The sequence below is a fragment of the Arachis hypogaea genome, chromosome 1 (assembly GCF_003086295.3).
Source record: "Arachis hypogaea cultivar Tifrunner chromosome 1, arahy.Tifrunner.gnm2.J5K5, whole genome shotgun sequence".
In the NCBI taxonomy this organism is placed as follows: Eukaryota; Viridiplantae; Streptophyta; class Magnoliopsida; order Fabales; family Fabaceae; genus Arachis; species Arachis hypogaea.
The window spans coordinates 100,399,494-100,421,509 of NC_092036.1; the positions used below are offsets into that span (position 1 = coordinate 100,399,494).

Genomic DNA, 22,016 nt, shown 5'->3' on the forward strand with positions numbered 1-22,016 from the left:
AAATTTTGGCCAAAAATTAAACCGAAAAGGTCGAACCGAAACCCAAACTGGACCCGTAGGTCCAACCGGATCCATACTTAAAAAGAAGCAGCAGCTTCTTCTTCATCATTTATCACCATCATTGCAAACAGATTGGGAGGAGAAGGGAGCTTCCCTAACCCTCTCCTTTCCTTCTCACTACCATAACTCCTCCATCCGGGCTCCGATCGCCGCACCATTCGTGGCCACGCGTTCAGTGCGTCGAGCTCTATCTTTTTATCCGAACAATTTCATGGTAAACCTCCTATTTGGTTCAGAATCTCTATCCCTCTTTCTTTGGTAAACTTGAAAACCTATAGTAAATATGTCCAATTTTTGTGTTCTAGGTTCAAGTTAGCTTCCGGAACTTATGTGCTCAAGTTATTGAGCATATGGGTATGGTAAGAACACCCTAACCCTAGCTCAATCTTGTATTTGTAATGGAAAACTGAATTGGAATATATATATATATATATAGGTGTAGGTTAAGTGGGTGTTCATGCATTGGAATTGAATTGGGATTACTTGGAGGTTTGTTGGTGACCAAAACTTGTTTTAGGGCTGTTTGATTGAACTTAGAGGGGATGTAATTTTGAGTTGTGAGGCTGCCTTTGGTGAACTAAGTGATCGGCCAAGGTATGGTTTAAGTTTCGCACGTTTAATATTTACGGTGTTGTGAAAACTTAGGTTAGAGGAACCATAGGATAAGTTGAATTGTTCGTTGTATTTAATGGTTAGCTTTGTAATATTGTTGGAATAGATTTGTTGGTGGATATATATTGGAATTATGAGTGTGGAAGTTATTAATGGTATGCTCTTATATTTATTTATGATGGATTAGGATTGGTGTTTGTTACTAAGGATGTAGAGTTGTGTTGTGGTGGTATTGCAGATGCTGTAACTAATTATGTAATGATCAGAATTGCATAAGACTAAGTTTGGGCTAAACTTGGGAATATAAAGAACTAAACTGGAAAATTTGGGACCTTTTTGTTAAATATACAATTTATGACAAATTTTTAAAGTTAGGTTGTTAAATCTGTCTTGCAGCAGAAAAGGTCAGACAGAACAGCAACTTGTTTGTCTTGCTGCGACTTCTACGAGTTGAGTTTTGGAGCGAAACTAATTTTGTTATAAAATTTGATTAACTTTCTTTATTGCTCTAAAACTTTAAAATTTTAAGAGTTAAGGATTGGGAGTTGTGAATTTTTGAATATTGATAGTCAAAGCTGAAAAGAAACAGATTTCAGCAAACTATACATCAACTTCCAATGCTTGTAACTCTTAGAATTGAATAGCAATTGGGTTGCAACTAAGAAACACTCGTTTCTGCATGAGTTAGGAGTTCTCAAACCAAAATTTAGCTTAATTGGAGTTTTATAATAAAAGTTATTCAAATTGAAATATATTAAACTTGTTGGTTTCTAAAACAGATTTTGACTCATTTTTACTTAACTTCCAGGTAATGTAACTTCTTCATTAAAAATAGTATTAACTCAGAACCAATTGAGAAAAAAATCTAAATGAGTGAAGTTAAACTACATTAATTTTTAAAGTCATTGGATTTAACTTGGATTTTATATTAAATTTTGAATATCACATGCTGCTGTTATTTTTCTGGTTTTACGCACTGCAGAGTAGTCATGGTTTTTTCTTTATTTCTGAGGCTAGAGAAGTCAGAAAATTATGATATTTGATTTGTTAAAAATTTTACTCCGAGATGAACGTCTGGACATAAAGTTTTCCCAATTCCGAGTTCATTTGTTATATTAAAAACAGAAAAGAAAATAGAGTGTCGAGGATGTCTTAGTGATAGTCATGAGTCCGAGAAGTCAAAGATTAATATTCGTGCTATGTGATTGATTTAATGTTAGAGTTGGGTTGATTTTAAAATTATTCGATATTAAAGAGGTTGAGAAGAGTTTGATAAATGGTTTGGTCGGGACCCAGAAAGGGTAAACGTGATGAATTATAAAAGAAAGATGTGAAAGCTAAATGAATACATGTTATGGCTATAAAGAACGAATGTAAGGAAATGATGATGATAGATGATGAGATTTGGGAATGACTGTGTGTGGCCGAAATGGTCGATATGGCAAGTTGAGGACGGAAGTTCTCTTTCTTGTCGTGATGCAGATGTAGGGAAGGTGGAAAGGCACACTCCTTCGATGTGGAAAGGCACTCTCCTTCGTATATCCTCCAGGAGAAGGTGGAAAGGCACACTCCTTCGATGTGGAAAGGCACTCTCCTTCGTTTATGATCCTCGTGGAGATGCGCAACCTAGAGACCGATGTTTGGGTTAGCTACCAGATTTGTCGGATTCTGGCAAAATAACTGACACGTGAGCTCACGGTCGGTAGGATAGACATTCATCATATGCATATGCGTGCTTTGTTTGATATGCCTTAATTGGGATTGCCTAATTGATTTATAACACCTGCTACCTGCTATACTTGTTATTTGTACTATCTGCTCATTACTTGTGGGTGAACTTGTTTGATTGCTTGTTTCTGTTGCATTGTGGATGATGGAGGGATGGAGGAAAAGGAGAAATGGTTTGGTGTTAGATTAGGATTGAAATTGAGTAAGTTAAGTAGATTTAGAATACCTACCCCTGTTATAGCTTCTGTTTAGTAATTAAGTTGGATAATTGAATAACAAAGTTCTAGGATTGCCTATGACATTCTCAGGACCTTATTTATTATGCGCGTGGCACTTTTACCATGCTGAGAACCTCCGGTTCTCATTCCATACTGTGTTGCTATTTTTCAGATGCAAGTCGAGAGGCTCCTCGCTAAGCGTCTGGATCTTCAAGCGGAGTAGTCCCTGGGATGTTTTGGTTTATCAGTTTATGTATTTATGTACTTAGTTACTTAGCTTGCTCTCCAAGAAACTTGTTATTTTGTTCCTCATAGAGGTTACAGGAGAGTTAGGACTTTACTTCAGTATTTTGGGTATTTTGGGATATCTGTATATGTATGTATATATATATATATATATATTCTCCGGCCAGCCTTGGCTTCGCAGGCTGAGTTGGGAGCTAGCTATGATGTTTCATTGGCTTTCCTTTACTCTCTTGTTTATATTTTTCATTTCCTATTAGGTTTCTTAGCACACAAGTAATTCGATTTCCCGAGCGTTGTACTTTTTATTTTGCGATTTTATTTTACCCATTTTTCAACTCCTAGTTAAGTATCTCTTTTCCTATTATTATATATATAATCCTATTTTTAGAGGTCGTAACACCTTACTATCTCAGTCTTATGACTTAAGCATAAGATTTAGTATAGTAGAGTGTTACACACATTATTTAATATTTTCATTGTCTATTTATACTTTTTCATAATTGATTATAATTTTTTAATTGATTTATGATTTAGTGTGATATATACATTAATTAAATCAATTATTTGTTATAATTAATTTAATTTATTTTATTTGTTACAAATAATTGATTGATATAAATTATAATAAATTATGTAATATTTAAATAACTAATCAAATCAATTAGTAGTTGATATAATTAATTCATTCTAAAAAATTATATTTAATGAGTTAAAAGAAATAAATCAGTAAATACTCACAGAAATATTTAAAAATTTATTTTTTATATAATATAATAGATATAATAGATAATAAATGTAATAGATAATACATAGAATAGATTATTTACGAAATTACTATTTGTATATCAAAATTAGTCAACCACTAATATATTTATGTATAAATACATGTGTTATTCAATTTATTTTTAATGTATATTTATATTTTAAAATATATTTTATACTAATGAATAATTTTGGTAACTGATTTTAGTATATTTTTAACATGGTTGAAGTATTTATATATGTGAAAGAATAAAATTAATTATGTTTCCATTTGTGATTAAAATTAAATTTTCAAAACATAAATATCCACTAAAATTAAATCAATTCAAAAGAATAATCAAGTTTCTCTCTCTCACCATTAAATTTTCTCACTTATAAATATCAGCCCTTTGATAATGGTGGCTTATACTAAATTATTATTCTGTAATTAAACATGAAGCATTTTTCTCTAAATACATTATTGTGCACAATTGTTGTGGCTTCAATTGCAATAGCACCATGTGAAAGCGATGACAAACTCATAACACAAACATGCAACAAGACACCATACCCTGCGCAATGTGTTAGTTACATAAAAGCTAATTATAAAAGCAATGATGTTAAGAGTGTTGCAGGTCTTGGAATAATCATGGCACAAGATTTCCAACTCAAAGCAGAAGCTCCCCAACACATTCTCCTCAAAATGATTTCGGCGGGAAAGAGACCAGACATTCGATTTGAGATGATAGCTTGTCTTGGAAATTACAATTATCTTATCGATACTACTATGCCTGAAGCCATTGATGCTTTCAAACTTGGGAAACCCGGTTTGGCTGAAGCTTATGCTAACACTGCTGCAATTGGGGTCAGTAATTGTGAGAAAAGATTCAATGGCAACTCGCCAATCACCAATGAGAACAATATTACTCATGAAATTGCTCTCATCCTACTAGCTATTGCTAAACAATTATAGAATACATAGTTCAATTATTAAACAATGAATTTAATATTCATGCACTTTCATCAATAAAAATAGTTAATTTTTAAGTTTATCATTTTAATAATTATTTAAATATCTAATTGAATATCCGTATAAAATTCTCAAATATAATGCAATTTATTTATTTAATGTTGTATGTATAGTAGTTTGTCTAGTTTTCTTTAAAGTTGGATTTATTTGTTTATAATTAAATTAACCACAAAGGAGACACCAAAAAAAAAAAAATTAACCACAAAGGCATATTGACATGGGATTGGTTAAAAATCAAAAGTGATTGAGGTGAATTAGTTTTTTTTTTAGGTTTAATTATTAGCCAAAGAATTTTTTGATCCCAAACACTATTACACAGAGAGAGCTTACCGATTAAAGTTTTGACTGCGATTTTAGAGGCGGGGTTACTGAAGACTATATCGTCGATAAATTTTAAAAGTATCAGTAATATTCGAAAGTTTTTATTTTTTTTAGTTGTCAGTAAATTTTGACATCACATAAGCGTTATTGGACGCACACAACTAATATTAACAATGTTGTTAATCAACGGTTTAGCTGTTGGTAAATTTTTTTTATTGAAAATTTGGAAATTAGTTTACGGATGACTTAACCATAACGTTAATAAATTAACTTTCATTTAAAAATAATTTAATTATTAATTACTTCCATCGGTACGCTGTGAAAATAATTTTTTTGAAGGAAAAATATAGGTAGACAAATAAAAATATTAAACAATATGAACAATAGATATATCAGATATTCATTTTACTAGGTGTGCAAATGATTATTCTAATATTAAAATTTTTAGGTGGATAATTTGGAGGTATAATATGTTTTGATATGATTGATAATTATTTATATTCATAAAAAAAATTATTGGTTACTTAACATAACTCTTTTTTAAAATAAAATAAACATTGTGACTTGATAACGGTTTAGCCATTGGTAACATGAATTCAATTATTTAAATTAATTTTTTATTTATCGACAACAAAGTCGTGGGTTAATTTACGGGTGAAATTAAATTTTCAATTTTTGTGCGTCCTTTATATTTATCCATGGCTAAGCCATTGGTAAAATTGAATAAATGAAAGGATGTGTTTCATTACCGTCGATAACAAATTTTAATGACGGCTTGTCCATTGATAAGGGGCGTGTCCAGATTTAATAACGAAGGAAGAGGTAAAAAAAAAAAGAAGAAAAGAAATCAAATGAGAAAAAAAGAGCATGAGAAGGAGGAGAAAAAAGAAAAAACAGCATGAATGCATGTAAAAAGAAAAAGAAGTGAGTATGAAAAAGAAAAAGTACGCGCACAATGATTTGTTTAGATTTGGTTATGTCTAGTTTTTGTGTAAAATGATTTATAAAAAAATACTATTTATATATACCAAAATCAGCCACTAAAATCAATTTACAGTATATTTATATATAAATATATGTGTTATTTAATTTATTTTCAATATATATATATATATATATATATATATATATACTGTGATTAATTTTAATGGTTGACTTTAGTATATACCTAACATGGTCGAATTATTTATATATGTAAAAGAATATAATTAAGAAAAATTTTTGGGGCCGTCAATTTTTGGGCAAAACATATAAACAAATGAAATGACATTCAAATTTACATGATTTTTCTAAAAGAAGGAATGTTACATGTATGTCTTGATTGATATTTATATATAAATCGAATTTATTACATTCGATTTAGTTATACTAGTGGCAAATCGAATTAATAAGATTCGAATTATTAGTATGTATATATGTAAATCGAAATAACAAGCTTCAATTTAGTATGGTTTGAAATTTGAAATGAGCTGCCCATAGTAAATTGATATAGCTGACTTCGATGTAGGTCCCTAGTAAATTGAATTGATTGACTTTGATTTATAAAAAACATGCGCTATTGGTAAATTGAATGCATTATGTTCGATATATATATATATATATATATATATATATATATATATATATATATATATATATATATATAATTCGAATTTACTTGTTTCAAATTACATTTCACTTTCTCTCTACTCCCAAAATGTACCATTCAGAGAGAAGTTAGGCAACAAAACCACAAGATTCAAATTACGAAAATGAAAGATGGCTCGGATTGTATTTATTAGTATTGCCCATATTGCTAGTAGCATCCATGAAGAGGTTAGTGAATAAAATTTATTTTCTTTAAGATAGACCATAATTGTTAGTGATATTAAGTCGCTTAAAATTTGATTATAAGTGTTATTAGAATTTTTAAACTACAAATGATAATTAGAGTAGGGTTGTAGTTTGTTAGAATTTTAAAACTACAAATGCAAGTTAGAGGAGTGATAAACAATTGTTAGTTAGAGTAGTGATTTGAAGTTCTGTTAGAATTTGTAACTTTTAAATGTTAAAAGTTTAACTGGGTTAGAAGTTTTGTTAGAGTTTAATTTAATTTAATGTAGGTTTTAAATGTTAGATTAACTAGATACTAAAAGTTTAGTAAGAATTTAATTTAATTTAATTCTTAAATATTAGATTAACTATATTCTTTTAGAATTTAATTGCAGGTTTATAATATCTTTTACATTAAAGTTAATTTTTATTAGAATTCTCCATTTTAGGTGATTTTAGATTTAGCTATATGATTTTTTTTGAATTTGTTAGAGATATGGGTATTGTAAAATTTTTTACTTGGGTTTAGCGTATTTTGTCCAAAAGGCATGCATTACTCAATGGTCATTTGGTGAATTATGTTTATTAATGGTTATAGTTCTTAGAGATTTTTTTTATCGTTTTGCAATTTCACCGATGTACCACTAGCATGAGGAGGCAGCACGCTATAGCCCTAGACGATAGGATCGTACCATATTTGTAAATGGCCGGTTTAGCCCATCTTGCGAGTCTCAATGACCACTGGTTTAGGTTGGATGAGACACTAGTCAGTACATTTGTCGAACGATGGTGTCCGAAAATGCATACCTTCCATATGCCATTCGGTAAGAGTACGATTACGCTACATGATGTTGCTTACTAGTCGTGCCTCCTGATTGATGGACAGTACGTTAGTGGATGTCTGACGGACTTCGAGAGGTATATTGAGGACGATCAACCTGCATGAGTCTGGTTCGAGTAGCTATTAGGTGTGATACCTCTGGTGGACTGCATCGACAATTTTACTGTGAAATGCACTTGGATGCAGGAGACATTTAGTGTCCTTCTTCAAGACGCAAACGAGAAGACAATTAAGAGGTACGCGAGAGCATACATTATGATGTTTCTATCAACTCAGCTCTTTGGTGACAAATCCGGTACACGTATGTTCATTCGGTGGCTACCGTATGTAGTGAGATTAGAAGATATGGCAGATATAGTTGAGGATCCGCTTGTCTCTTATGGTTATACCAGTGCTTGTGCTGTGTGGCTAACAGGAACGTGATTAAGTTGGCTGATCCATTGCAGCTCCTTCAGTTATGAATCTTCAGGTAGTTCTCGAGTTTCAAGCTCGATAAGTTTGACGCCTTTCATTGGCTATTGGTGACGAGATACTTGATGTTTATGGTTGTTACATTTTTTAATATTTTTTCGATTAATGGCCATTGTTGGTAAAAACGTTTTGGGTTTCTAGTGGTTAAGTTATCAGCCAACATTAAGTGAGAAAGGGCTCAGGGTCGCGCAATAAAAACTTTTGATGGATTTATTCTAAGTGGAGAATGTGAGTATTTTAGCTTTGAAATTTTTATTGTTAAGTTTTTTTAATCTTTTTTACTGGTTATTATTGACCTACTCTAATCATTTTTCTTTAACAGTTTATGTGAATGTCGTATATATAACAACTTAAATTTTTGAAAATTAAATAATACGTTATTTATAATTATTATTTTATTTAAAAAAGTTATTTTTTTAAAAATAATTAAATTAAATTTTATGATATTTTAAATTTAAAATTTATTATAATTTTATTATAATAAAATATTTTAAAAATAAAAATAAAAAAATTATATTATTATTATTGTTATTATTATTATTATTATTATTGTTTAAAAGAAAAAAAAAAGAGGAAGTGGCCGAATGTCTTAAGAAGTAAAGAAAGAAAGCTAATGGCTTGATATATATAATTAATTTCATTAAGTGACCAAACAAAAGAAATAAACGTGGCTATATATATATATATATATATGATCATGTCACGTATACTTTTTTTATTTATTAACTAATGACACTTGAATATTAATCATCATCAATCACCTTCATAACTTTCATTTCACCACCGAACTAAGTTTAAGAAAAATAAGGGAAAGAGAAATCAAGGGAGAGAAACAAGAAACCTCCATGAATTCAAAGCTTCCGAGTTCGATTTTTTAAATTCGTAACTCTAATAAAAAATTTAATTCGATAAAAGTGTTTGTATTTTCTTTTTCTACACGTTGATATTACTTTTGTTCGATAGAAGTTGACGGTGACATAGCTCCTCTTTCTTTAAATTTCAGCCAATTAGAGTTTTAGAAAACACAGAAAATTCCTGACATTTTTTTCTTTAACGGTTCGGTCAAAAAGCTTCTTCAGAATTTGTCATTGTGATTTCTGTACGGAGGTAAGATTTTGGTAACTTTATAATAATTTAATGTAAATTTGATAAGTGAATGTTGATTTGATTGATTATTATTTGAGGTTGACTAAGTTTATGTTAAATTATTGTTGAATTATTGTTGTTTGCTTGAGATTTTGGGTTGGCTATGTACGAAATGTTTTGGTAATTTTTGGATTGGAATATCTTTGAAAATAAAGTATAAATTTGGTGAGATTGGATAGGTGAGGGATTAAATTAAAAGTTACGAAAAATCGGTAATCGAAAAATTCGAGAACGAATTAAAATATAAGTAATATTTTGAAAGGAAAGGACTAAGAGTTTCGATTTTGATATAAGAGAAAGATTAGTAATTAAATTGTATTTTTGAAGGAGTAAAAATAGGTATTTTGTAAAAGATCAGTGTTATTTTTATAAATATGAAAATAAGTGAAGGTTCAAATATAGTTTTATAAAATATTAAGGTTAAAAATAAAATATTAAAGAGTTCGTGATTTTAAAGTAATTAATAAAAGTTTAAAAATAAGATTTTATAAACTAAGTTCTAAAAAAAGATATATATATTATTTATTTAATATTTAAAATATCTTATTTATATTATTGTTATTATTATTTTATTAAGAATATAATCTAGTAAAGATATTATTAACATTATTATAAGTCAGAGAAGAGCAAACAGAATGATCTTAAAAATTTTAGAGGACGCAGATTTAATTAAAGTACTTTATAATTCTTTTCCATAAGACATCTAGGGAAAGACGAGGGAAGAATGTGAAGTTGAGTTATGATAAAGAATTAAAAGATTAAATAAAATAAGAAGAGAGAAAAGAAGAGGAAAAAAAATATTAAAGAAACCTCTGCCATAGGAGAGCAGAGAGCAAAGATTAAAAGAATCTAAAGAACATCTGGCATAGGAGAGCAGGGAGCAGGAATAAAAGAAACGAAAGAAGAACGAAACGAAAAAGAGATAAGTTGAAGTATTGTTTGGCATTGAGAATGAGTTGAGTTGATTGTGTACCTGCTGAAAATGAGCAGAGATATGGTGGTGATTCTACCGAGATTTGCTTCCAGAGATACATTGGCCAATCCAAAGGATGGTCGCACCTGTAAGACAAAGGTTTCTTACAAAGGTTATCAATACATACATTAGCCAGAGAGAGCCTCACTTGTAAGACCGAGGTTGCTTACAGAGGTTATGTTTGCATACATCGGCTCAAGAGAGTCGCACCTGTAAGACAAAGGTTGCTTACAGAGGTTATGACACTGGAAACCAAACTCAAGGTTGCTGAGTTACGTCGGGAGCAGGTCGAAACCGACAAATGAGCTCATTACCTGCACTAGGGATCGACATGCATCATACTGATTTGCGTATATTTGGTTGTGAGTGTGTTTTCTAAGATTGTGTGTGCTTGTGATTGGGTTTTGTGTTCTATAATTGTTGAAATGGCTCGTACTTTGTTGACTGTTGTTGCTGACTAAGTATATATAAAACAAACTAAACTTCTAACCCCGACCCTACTAAGAACTCTCCAGTTCTTATCCCCTATCTCCACTCCTTTCAGCTACAGGTGCGAAGGCTTAGTGCAGAACTACAACAGCATAGAAGATTCTATTTACAAGTTGAGTTGTTAGATTTTATTTTCCTCTCGCCATTTATTATTTTAGTTTTTAGAGGGATAGGAATTGTATTTGAGAATTTTTGAGTAAGTCTATGTATATAATGCTACGTGGATATATATAATTTTGTGATTAAATGATTTAAAGTACCGACTCTTCGTTTTCTTGATGAAAGTTTTGGTTCATATTCGCGAAGACTCAATATTAAATGCATAGAATAAAAAGGTTTAGAGATAAGTAACGCCTGAACTTTTTGTACGATCATGAGGTGCTAAAAGTTAGGGTGTTATAGTATAGCGCACCGAAGGTCGTTCAGGTGGTTCATCTCGAGATACTTGAGACCCGACATATGGCACTATGGAGGGCTGTAACGACTTTGATCTACTTTGCTGTGATAGAGTGATATTAGGTCGATAGAGTACTGCCACAATTTAGTGGAGTACAACATCAACCACGACCCGCACTCGACATTGATTTTCTGATGTCGAAAGATGGCAGAGGCAGAGACCGGTGGTTTCTGAACACATTAAAGAACTGGCATATCCATTGGGCCAACCGGGCCGACCATGTGTTACGATTTGATGTCATATCAAACCCATGACTGTTACAAATATACTTGGAGTGGTGGCATGAGCATGGGAGGAGATTCTTATTGCCTGAATTCTTCCTCGGTGACCCGAGAGCAGTTGCTATCCCGGTTGAGGCGATGTAGAGAAGTCCAGGACAGGTTCCTGAGATGAAATAGGTGCCAGATGTTCCAGATAGGCGTCATGTGGAACGAAGATGTCGTGTTTGGACCTGAGCGAGTGAGTATGAGTTGAGGTGGCTCAAGGTTGCGATTGATGCCATAGAAGGGAGGGGTCGAGGCCGTAGGTGAGCTAAGGCTCGAGGTCGACAAGGAGGGAGGGGTGGTCGTCAAGGTAGAGCTAGATGTGGAGGGAGAGCCAGAGATGAGGTTGGCAATGATGGATATGATAGTGGAGATGATAGTGGTGTTGATGACGATGGAGGTGGAGGTGCAAGTGGAGGTAGTGCAGTTGACGGTGGAGTTGGTGGTTTGTGGAGTTGACGGTGGAGATGGAGGGAGAGGTGGAGTTTGACAGTCAGGGTAGTGGTGATGGTGGTTGTTTAGTTGAGGGGGTTATTAGCGATTACTTTGTTGGGATTCCTACTAGTGACATGGCGGTGCATGAGAGCCAGACATACATTAGCCCAGGTGAGCTATTTTCGGACTTGCTTGGCAATGAAAGCCTTGATGGGGAGTTCGAAGGATCACGCTTCTTGGACGAGATTAGCGTGGTTATACAAGAGGATGAGGCAGAGCGTCGTAGATATCAGCTTGCCAGATCCCCAGGGCACCTTGATGTGGACTTGAACGAGCCTTTGTCAGGACCTTTGGATGAACATTTGCAGTGGGTGGGATTCCCCCTCTGCAGTTGCAGTAGCTCCCCCTACATGCTAGTCCATCTAGGTCACTCGGATGTGCTTTAGACGAGATGTAGGTAGATGGTGACAGCGACGGCACGGGAAGCTATTGTTGCTAGCGATATCTCAGCTGTGGCTGAGAATAGGAACAGATCGAGAGAGGGGGAAGAGCAACTTCCATCACCACCAGAAGCTCGACGACGGAGATGTAGCTCGACGCCGACAAAACAGCTCCCACCTCAGTCACGACACAATGGCGTCAGCCGTACTCTTTCCTGCTGTCATCTTTCTTTCACGATGCGACGGGGCGACCACACTCTTTCCCGCCATCACCTCCCTCTTCTTCCTTTCCTTTCCATTCTTCTCCCTCCCTATTCCTCTCTTCTCTTGCTCTCTCTCTCTCATATCCTCGTTTTGTCTCTCTACATTCACAATGTGACAGCGGCAACCGCACTCTTTTCTGCCGTCACCTCCTTCTTCTTTCTTTTCTTTTCTTTCTTCTCCCTCTTTTGTTCCTTTTCTTTGTTTTGGTTTTTATGTTTTAGGTGGGAAATGGTAAGGGTAATAGGTGGGTGATGTGATGGTAGTGATAATAGGAAAAGAGTATTTGTATCTTTTAAAAAATTATTATGTTCAAAATGATGATTTTAAAACGTTCAGTAACTTTGAGGATAACATTAATAAGAAAAAAAGGTCGAAAATGATTTTGATTTTGACCCAAGAAATTAGAGACGGAAAAAAGTACTTAACCTTGATTCGAATTAACTAGACTTGATTTACTTTGGTTATTTCAAAGAGCAAATCGAATTAATTTGTATCGTTTTATGTATCAAGCCCTCTCCTTATAAGTTGACTCTAGTAAAATTGATTTAGTGATGGTCTCGGTAAATCAAATCTATATCATTTGATTTACTTGCTGTTGTTTTAAATCGAACTTGTTTAATTCGATTTACATTGTATATGGCTAAATCGAGCTTATTAGCTTCAATTTATATAATTTTGAAAATGGGACATGCATATAACGTTTTGGGTTTTAGGATTTTTGTGTAATATTGAGTGGCATTTGTATTGTTTATGTGATTTACTCTCAATTTTTAGTGTTTTTGACCATTATTTGACAAATAAAATACTAAATTATCTTTAACAAATAAATGTTACTAATTCATGTGTGTAAACTATGAAAAATGTGGATGCAAATTGTATTAATTCATGTGTACAAAACTCTAATAAATATAAATATAAATTATATGCTTCTTGTTTACAAAATATCTATAAATATAAGTGTAAATTATTATTGACAAAAAATAATAATATTTGCTGACTATGTAACGTTACTCTAAAATTAATTATGTTTTCATGACCAATAGTTTCCATTTGTGATTAAAATTAAACTTCAAAAAATTAATTATGTTTTCATGACCAATAGTTTCCATTTGTGATTAAAATTAAACTTCAAAACATAATTATCCAAACGTGCATGGTAAAATATCTTCCCCGGTTCACTATTGACTTAAATGAAATGTACAAAATTGAATCAATCCAAAAGAATAATAAGTTTTCAAAGACAAACAAAATGCTCTCTCTCATAATTAAATTGCCTGACATATAAAATATCACCCCTTTCATCTTGGTGGCTTATAATAAATTATGGGTCGTTCTTCGATTCAGATGTTGTTTTATAAAAATATAAAGAGATTCCTTTTGAAGATCGCAGTTATCAGCACATAAAAGAGATTTTCTCCATAAATATATAAAGAGATTTCTTCCATCCTCTTTTTCTTTCATTTCTCCCTCTCTTCTCTTTTCTTTTTATCTTATTCTGTGTGTATGTATATTTGTTGGTGAGGGTGAGAGCTTTAGCAGCTGATGAGTGAAAAGGAAGGGTGAAAGAGTATTAGAGTTAGGTTAGGTAAAATTATAGTTTCTGTACATTACTAATTTAAAATCAAATTTAATCCAATATAATTAATATTAAAAATATTATATATTTTTTAATTTACAAATTATTTTTAATTAAGTACTTTAATTTAAAATTAGAAATAAATAAATAATTTTTTTTAAATAAAATTATCAACAAATATAATAAATTATAAATAACTTATTATTTAATTTTTAAAAAAAAATTTGAGGTCTTACATTTTACGCAATGTATATTTAGGTTACCCTAATTTTCACTCATACATGTGTTCTATGTCTTACTATCAATAGCTCCATCTTTCCACTATTAGCTTAGCAGTGATAAAGATGATACTTAGATATAGCAAAACACATACTATGTGAATACAAAGAATGCCAAAAGATTCTATCTGTAAATTTGGTCTGTAATTTTATACCCTTATTCTTATTAAGTAAAACAATTTTCATCTTAAATATGCTAGGTCTACAATCTTGTAACTATTTACCGAGTACTAATTTTAACCTGCTAACAAAATTGACCTAACCCGAAGTATGTTAAAAGGCATAATACTTAAAAAAGTTAAAATAAATAAATAAATAAATAACAAGGTAAGTTAAACATATTATTAGGGGTGACAATGAATAAAGTATGGTTTGGATCCAACCCTAACCATATCCGTAGGTTGACATTTTTCTATAAACTCAATCCTATCCTAATCGCTGATTGAGAATATTTCAACCCTAACCTTATCCGTTCTTAACCCGTAAATACCTGACCATACCCATGGGGTATAAAAAAGATGCAACATTATTATATAACTTGATGATAATTTAAAATAAATCGAACTTTTATGTAAAAAAAAGAACGTATTAAATTATTAATTAATGATCTTCTTTTACTGGCTAATAATCTTTTGTATTTAACGAGAAGTCTTTGATTCAACATCCACTTGAAATATATTTTTATATAAATATATAGTATATACATATATAGGGTGCGGGTTGGTCAGGTAGGGTTGAAGCTCAATCCGCACCCTATCTGACCTACACGAGAACCCTACTTACACCCTATCCTATCCGCTGCGAATAGAATTGACAACCTTACTCGATCGGATTGGATTGGATTGAATACCCGCGAATAAGGTGCATATTGCCACCCCTACATATTACACATATTAAAAAAAAGTTAAAATATTTAGTTAATAAAACAAAAACCCTGCGATTCTTGTTAAAAAATAAATGATATAACTTTAAGTTTTTACCATTATATTTTTTGTTAATATAATAAAAATATGTATTCATATTTTCTGCTAAGGCATTCCATTTGTAGAATATACATAAAAAAATCTTCATTGATGTAAACTGATTTTTTATTATTTATTATTTAGGTGTATCACCGATTGTTATTAATGCTATTGTATTTATTACACGGTTATTTTTATTATCATCTTATCACTTATTATTATTATTAGCTATCCAACGATGACTCTTATTAGATATATGTTTATTGTTATTGTTCTGCCCGCTATTATCTTTAATTATGTATAAATCACTTACTGCTAGTAATGTTGATCGTAATTTAAAATTTATATTGAAACATATGGACATAAAATTTATATTAAAATTTAAATCACTTACAGTTTTCTTATCTACACTGCTATGCCTGCAACCATTAATGCATTCCAAGTTGGAAAACCCCGTTTGGCTGAAGCTTATGCTAACACTGCTGCAATTGGGGTTAGTGATTGTGAGAAAAGCTTTAATGGCAAATCGCCAATCCACGCTGATAACATTATTACTCATGATATTGCTCTCATCCTACTAGGTATCGCTAAACAATTATAGAATATATGGTTCAATTATTAAATAATGAATTCAATATTTATGTACTATCATCATAAATAGTATTTTATATAAATAATCAATCATATATTATTATATCAATAAAAATAGTTATTTTCTAGATTTATCATTTTAAAATTATTTAAATATATAAATTTGATTAAATCTCCGTATAAAACTCTTAAATAATATGCAATTTATTTATTTAATGTTGTGTGTAATTTGTCCGAATTTTTTTTTAAGTTGGATTGACTTATAAATTAAAATAAAACAGAAAGGCATATCGGCATGGAATTGGTAAAAAATCAAAAGTGATCGAGGTGAATTAGTAGTTATTTTATATGGTAAATTATATGATAAAGATGTAAGTTTATAGATTTTTTTTAATAAGATAAAAGAGAAATTGATAAAGATAAAACTCTCATTTTAAATAACAATAAAATAATAAAAAATAACTATAAAAAGAATTTATATTTTCTCTGTACTACTTTAATATGTATACTAGAGTATCTCTTTATTTAATTATTAGCCAAAGAATCTCCTAGTTCCAACCACAACTATACACAGGGTGAGCCTACCACGGAAGTTTTGAGGCCATTTTAGAGGAGGTTACCGACGTCCATGTCGTCCATGCATGTTGTCCATTTTATTAATCATTGATGGAATTATTTTTTTTTGTGGATTTAATTTATCTATAATTTAGCTGTTAGTAAGTTTTGGCACCACATAAACGTTATTATTAAATGCACACAAACAATATTGACAATATTGTTAACTAACGACTTAATTAAGAAGAAAGATTCAGATTGATGAAATTTGATGAGAAGGAATGAGAGAGAGGTACATGCATGTTGTTTTGATTTTGATTTTTGTTTTTTTTTCTCTGTCCGAACCGGTTTTTATGTTGGAGAAGAAGATGGTGACTTAGGTGAACCGATTTTAACATTGGAAACTTCTCCCTCTATAATAAGTGTGAATGACTAAAGATTGAGACAAGGAAAGAAAGTGAAAAGTATAAAATTCTCATAGCTACCAAAGCTTTCTGAGTTCTTCTCCTTCAATGTGTTTCATTTTGTTTTCTTTTCTTTAGTTTTGTCTGTCTGAGTTTCATGGTGAAAAAGGCAAATAGAGTGAAGTTTGTAAAGAAAAAGTTAGTGAGTGGTAAAAGGCAGAGTGTACAAAATTAAAGAAAAAGCCATAGATGTCTTAGAGGTTCTTTGTACATCTATATGTTGTGTATCATGATTCTGTGAGAATTCCTTTGCAAGTTGGGTTAGCACTTTTGCAGTTAAAAGTTTGGTAGGTGACAAGTTAAGTTCAGTTTTGGGATAGATTCTGGACTTATCCCGGATAAGAATGGGTAGTTCCTAGGGAATAATTGGTGTATGTAATCTGAAGATTATAGTGAAATTCCATCACTATTGTGATGGAGACTAGATGTAGGCTGTATTGCACTTAGCAGCTGAACCATGATACTTCTTGGTGTGATTCTCTCTTTCTCTTCTACTCTATTTCTGTTTCTGTTGCATAGTAGATAAAATTAAAAAATATCTCCTTACTAGTTACAAGAAAAAAAGAAAATGTTTTTTGACTAGTTATGAGACAAAAATCAAAAAAATCTCCTGAAACTATCTTAAAGGACAGAAAATATTACTCAATAAAAATGGATTAAGATTCAACCCCTCATTCTCTTAGCCACTGATTACCATCACAAAGTAAATATAACACCAATACTTCTTACAGTAAATGATAAAATCATCATCATAAACCTCTTTAATTATAATTTATTGCATTCAATTTAAATAAATAAAAAATTATTTTATTTTAATTTAATTATTAATTCACATAATTTAAATTTGGCTCAATACATATGATTTAATTTAATTAGTAGTTAAAAATATCTCAGTTACTTATTTTATTCATATATTTATTATTTTATTGACTAATAAATTAATCAAATCAATACACATAATTAATATAATTAATTTAATTTAATAAAAAAAGAAATAAATTAAAAAAATACTACTAAAACATTAAAATAAATAAATTAAAAAATACTACCAAAATAAATTGATATATATTATAAGAAATTGTGTGATATTTAAATACAAAATTAAATATAAATTGAATCAATCCAAAAGAATAATAAAGTTTCCAAAGACAAATCAAATGCTCTCTCTCACCATTAAATTTCCTCACTTATAAATATCACCCCGTTCATCATGGTGGCTTATAATAAATTATTATTCTCTGTAATTAAACATGAAGCATTTTTCTTTAAATACATTATTGTGCACAATTGTTGTGGCTTCAATTGCAATAGCACCATGTGAATGCGATGACAAACTCATAACACAAACATGCAGCAAGACACCATACCCTGCTCAATGTGTTAGTTACATAAAAGCTAATTATAAAAGCAATGATGTTAAGGGTGTTGCAGGTCTTGGAATAATCATGGCACAAGGTTTCCAACTCAAAGCACAAGCTCCCAAAGACATTCTCTCCACAATGCTTTCGGCTGGAAAGAGACCAGACATTCGGATTCCGATAATAGCTTGTCTTGGAACTTATAATTATCTTATCAATACTGCTATACCTGAAGCCATTGATGCTTTCAAACTTGGGATACCCCGTTTGGCTCAATCTTATGCTAACATGGCTTCAATGGGGGTTAGTGATTGTGAGAGAAGATTTAATGGCAAATCGCCAATCACCAATGAGAACAATATTACTCATGAAATTGCTCTCATCCTGGTAGCTATCGCTAAACAATTATAGAATATATAGTTCAAATATTAAATAATGAAGGGATAAGTATTGTTTTGGTCCATCACGTCGAGGGTCGGAATCGAATCCGTGCCTGATGTATATTTTGATTTAAAATCATTCTTAAAGTCGTATTTGAATTTAAAATCGTCATTTCTAATAAATTTTTTTAATTTATTCCTAAACTACCCCTATAATAAAAAAATTATAAAATTTAAAAAAATAAAAGAAAACGTATTCGGTGGGGGGGGGGGTGAAAAGGGTATACGAAGGGGGAGGGGAGGGAAAGGGGAAAGCCGGGAAGGGGGGAGGGGGGACGGCACCGGCGGCGAAGAGAGGGAGGAGGGGAAGTGGAAGAAGCCAGAGAAGAAGAGGAAGAAAATGAAGGGGATGCGGGTTCGGGGCGGGAGAAGGGGAAAGGGGGGAGGGGGACGGCGGCGGCGAAGGGGGAAGGGGGAAAGGACGCGCGGTGGGGGTGGGGGGAAGGGGAAAGGACGCAGCGTGGAGGTGGGGTAGGGGGAAGGGGAGAGGGGGAGGAGGAGGAGGAGGGGGAAGGGGAGAGGGGGAAGGGGACGGCGGCGGCGAAACTTGGAGCCGCCGTCGCCGTGGTGGTCCCGTCGCCGTTGGAGATTGCCGTTGGAGATCGCGTGGTGGTACCATTGCCGCCTCTGCCTCTGCCTCGCCGTCTCTGCCTTGCCGCCTCACCGCCACTGCCTCGCTGTCTCTGCCTCGCCGCCTCGCCGCCTCTGCCTCGCCGCCTCGCCGCCTCTGCCTCGCCGCCTCGCCGCCTCTGCCTCGCCTCTGCTTTCTTACTTCTGCTTTGTTGTTTTTGTTTTTTGTTTGGTGTTGTTTCCTGCTTTCTTGCTTTCTGTTTTTGTTTAGTGTTGTTGTTGTTTGTTGGTTGGTTGGTTGGTGGTGGTGGTGGTGGTGGTGGTGGTGGTAGAGGAGGTAATTGTGCTGGCAGTGGTGAGGATATTTTTGTCCAAAAATAATTAAAAGAGCAATTTTAAATTCAAATACGACTTTAAGAATGATTTTAAATCAAAATATACATCAGGGACGAGTTCGATTCCGACCCTCAACATGAGGGACCAAAACAATACTTATCCTAATAATAAATTTAATGTTCATGTACTTTTATCGTTAATTTAATTTTATATAAATAATTAATCGTATCTCATTATATCAATAAAAATAGTTAATTTTTAAATTAATAATTTTAAAAATTATTTAAATATATCTAATCAAATATCGGTATAAAATTCTTAAATAATATGTAATTTATTTATTTAATGTTGTATGTAGTCCATTTTTTCTAAAGTTGGATTTGTTTATAATTAAATAAACCACAAAGGCATATTGCATCATGACATGGGATTGGACATAATCAAAAGTGATTAAGGTGAATCAGTAGTTTTTTTAGGTTAATTATTAGTAAAAAAAAATTTTGATCCCAAACATTACTACATTGTACATAGGGAGAGTTTGGATTTGGATCCTCTAAAGTTTGAATTTCACTTTAAAGAGTAAAGTGTAATTTTTCACCATTGATTTCATAGGTGGGACCAATGTTCTGAAAATCGGACCGGACCAGCCGGTTCAAAAGATCCAACCGGGAATCGGCGACAAAAACGGTCCGGTGTGGTGTCTAAAACAGTCAAATTGTAAACCGTTTGAAAATTGCTGAACCGGCCGAGAACCAGACGGTTGAACCGGACCGAAAACCGACCGGTTCTTTATAAACGGCGTCGTTTTGGGTTTTGCTTAAAAAAAAAAGAAACCCTCCTAACGCGTTACCCACCCACCCCTTCCCCCAACACCCCCTCCTTCGTGATTCACCTCACTCACTCAGAATAGCACATTCAAAACCCTAGCTTCTTCAACAGTTCTGCCGCCGCCGTCCGTGGTTGTCGGCGCCTCCACTCCTTCCTCCTTCCCCCTGTACCGAACTCATCCTCTTCTAGCTCGGCACGTCGTTCCCATCTCCCGTGGCTTCTCTGTTTGAGGATTCAAGCTACTCGCCGTCGTGTGGTTCGTCGTCTGTGGTTCGTTTCGCCGCTCACCGTTGTCTCTTCGTCGTCCTGCTCTCCGTCAAAGGTTAGTGTCACTGCTTATAGGGTTTTTCAGCTCTTCCTTTCATGCTCTGTTTAGTGAGATTGATTTTTGAATGTGAATGGAAATATAATCATTGATTTTGTGTTGTTGAAATTATTGGTTAAAATAGATTTGTTACTCTGTTGCTGCTTTTTTTAATTTCTGAGTATGCTGTGTTTGAATTTTTTTTTTATAGATTTATTGATTTTAGGTTTAGGGTGATTATTTGTTGCTGTTTTTTTATGTTGTTGCTGATTGTTCTCGATTCCTAGCTCTGTTCAGTCTGTTGTGCTGTTGATAATGGTATTTTTTATTGTGTGTATCCTTTGAGAGCTGCTGTTAGTGTAGTGTTGCCTTGTTGATTTCAGTTATGATTTTTGATTGGATTTTTGTTGATTATTTGTTGATGTTTTTGAATTTTTATTGATGAAAATCTTGCCAGCAATTGCTCAGACGTGATAATTTTTAATTTTGCCAGCATGAGCGAAAGGATTCCTGGTTGCTTCGAGAGCACCTCGGCTTCTTGGTTAGTTAGCCTTGTTGAGAAGCCATGGACTACATGCTTGTAGGTGTATAGCGTCTCTGTTGATTCTGATACTGATTGCAATGATGATTCAAATCAATTGTGGTGATCATTGAAAGTTGCTGGCATGGTGGACTTCTCCATGTGGACTATGTATATTTTTTTAGATTGTTCTATGTTGTTTTTGCTATGGTGTGTTTGGCACAAAAAATCAACAGAAAAGTCTAAAGAAACTTAAATTTCAACATCTTCATTTTGTGACTGTGTTCTTACCAACTGAATCTTTGGCTTGTGTCTTATTTTTTTGATTTGGATATGTGGGAATGTTAAGGTATTTATTATTGTTGATTTGGAACTCTTGAACTTTTATATATCATATGGACAAAGATTCTTTTACGTGATAATTGGAGGTTACACAAAAAGGGTTGTTTTCAAAACAACTGAAAAATATGGACTAAGTTATAGAAAATAATTAGACACTGTTGTTAAATTGAATTAATAATTATTTGTGTTTGTGTATGTGTTTAGATCCATGAAAAGGTACTACTTTTTAGGAAGTTATGCAAGCTTGAACAGACCATTGTGTTAATCTCTTGTGTAGTTGTGTTGCCTCTTCACATTATGTTATGTGTTTAGATATTTTTTATTATTTAACTTGAGTTTGGATTT

The 22,016-nt window shown here is 32.6% G+C and overlaps 2 protein-coding genes and 2 long non-coding RNA genes across 4 annotated transcripts; all 4 read left to right on the forward strand.

Annotated features, from left to right (window-relative positions):
• The first annotated feature begins 104 nt into the window (after positions 1–104).
• On the forward strand, positions 105–3,089 carry LOC112756998 (uncharacterized). Its single transcript, XR_011864596.1, has 4 exons — positions 105–274; positions 366–419; positions 497–654; positions 2,791–3,089. It is a non-coding gene; the product is annotated as an uncharacterized lncRNA (long non-coding RNA).
• A 970-nt stretch (positions 3,090–4,059) lies between these two features.
• On the forward strand, positions 4,060–4,578 carry LOC112757076 (cell wall / vacuolar inhibitor of fructosidase 1). The gene has a single exon (XM_025805704.1). It carries the CDS (start codon positions 4,060–4,062, stop codon positions 4,576–4,578), a length of 519 nt encoding a protein of 172 aa, XP_025661489.1.
• An 11,200-nt stretch (positions 4,579–15,778) lies between these two features.
• On the forward strand, positions 15,779–18,742 carry LOC112757154 (cell wall / vacuolar inhibitor of fructosidase 1-like). The gene is made up of 2 exons (XM_025805785.1): positions 15,779–15,944; positions 18,285–18,742. The coding sequence occupies exons 1-2, from the start codon at positions 15,779–15,781 to the stop codon at positions 18,740–18,742; spliced, it is 624 nt and encodes a 207-aa protein (XP_025661570.1).
• A 1,783-nt stretch (positions 18,743–20,525) lies between these two features.
• LOC140174806 (uncharacterized) lies at positions 20,526–21,751 on the forward strand. The gene is made up of 2 exons (XR_011864597.1): positions 20,526–20,827; positions 21,303–21,751. It is a non-coding gene; the product is annotated as an uncharacterized lncRNA (long non-coding RNA).
• Positions 21,752–22,016: the final 265 nt, after the last annotated feature.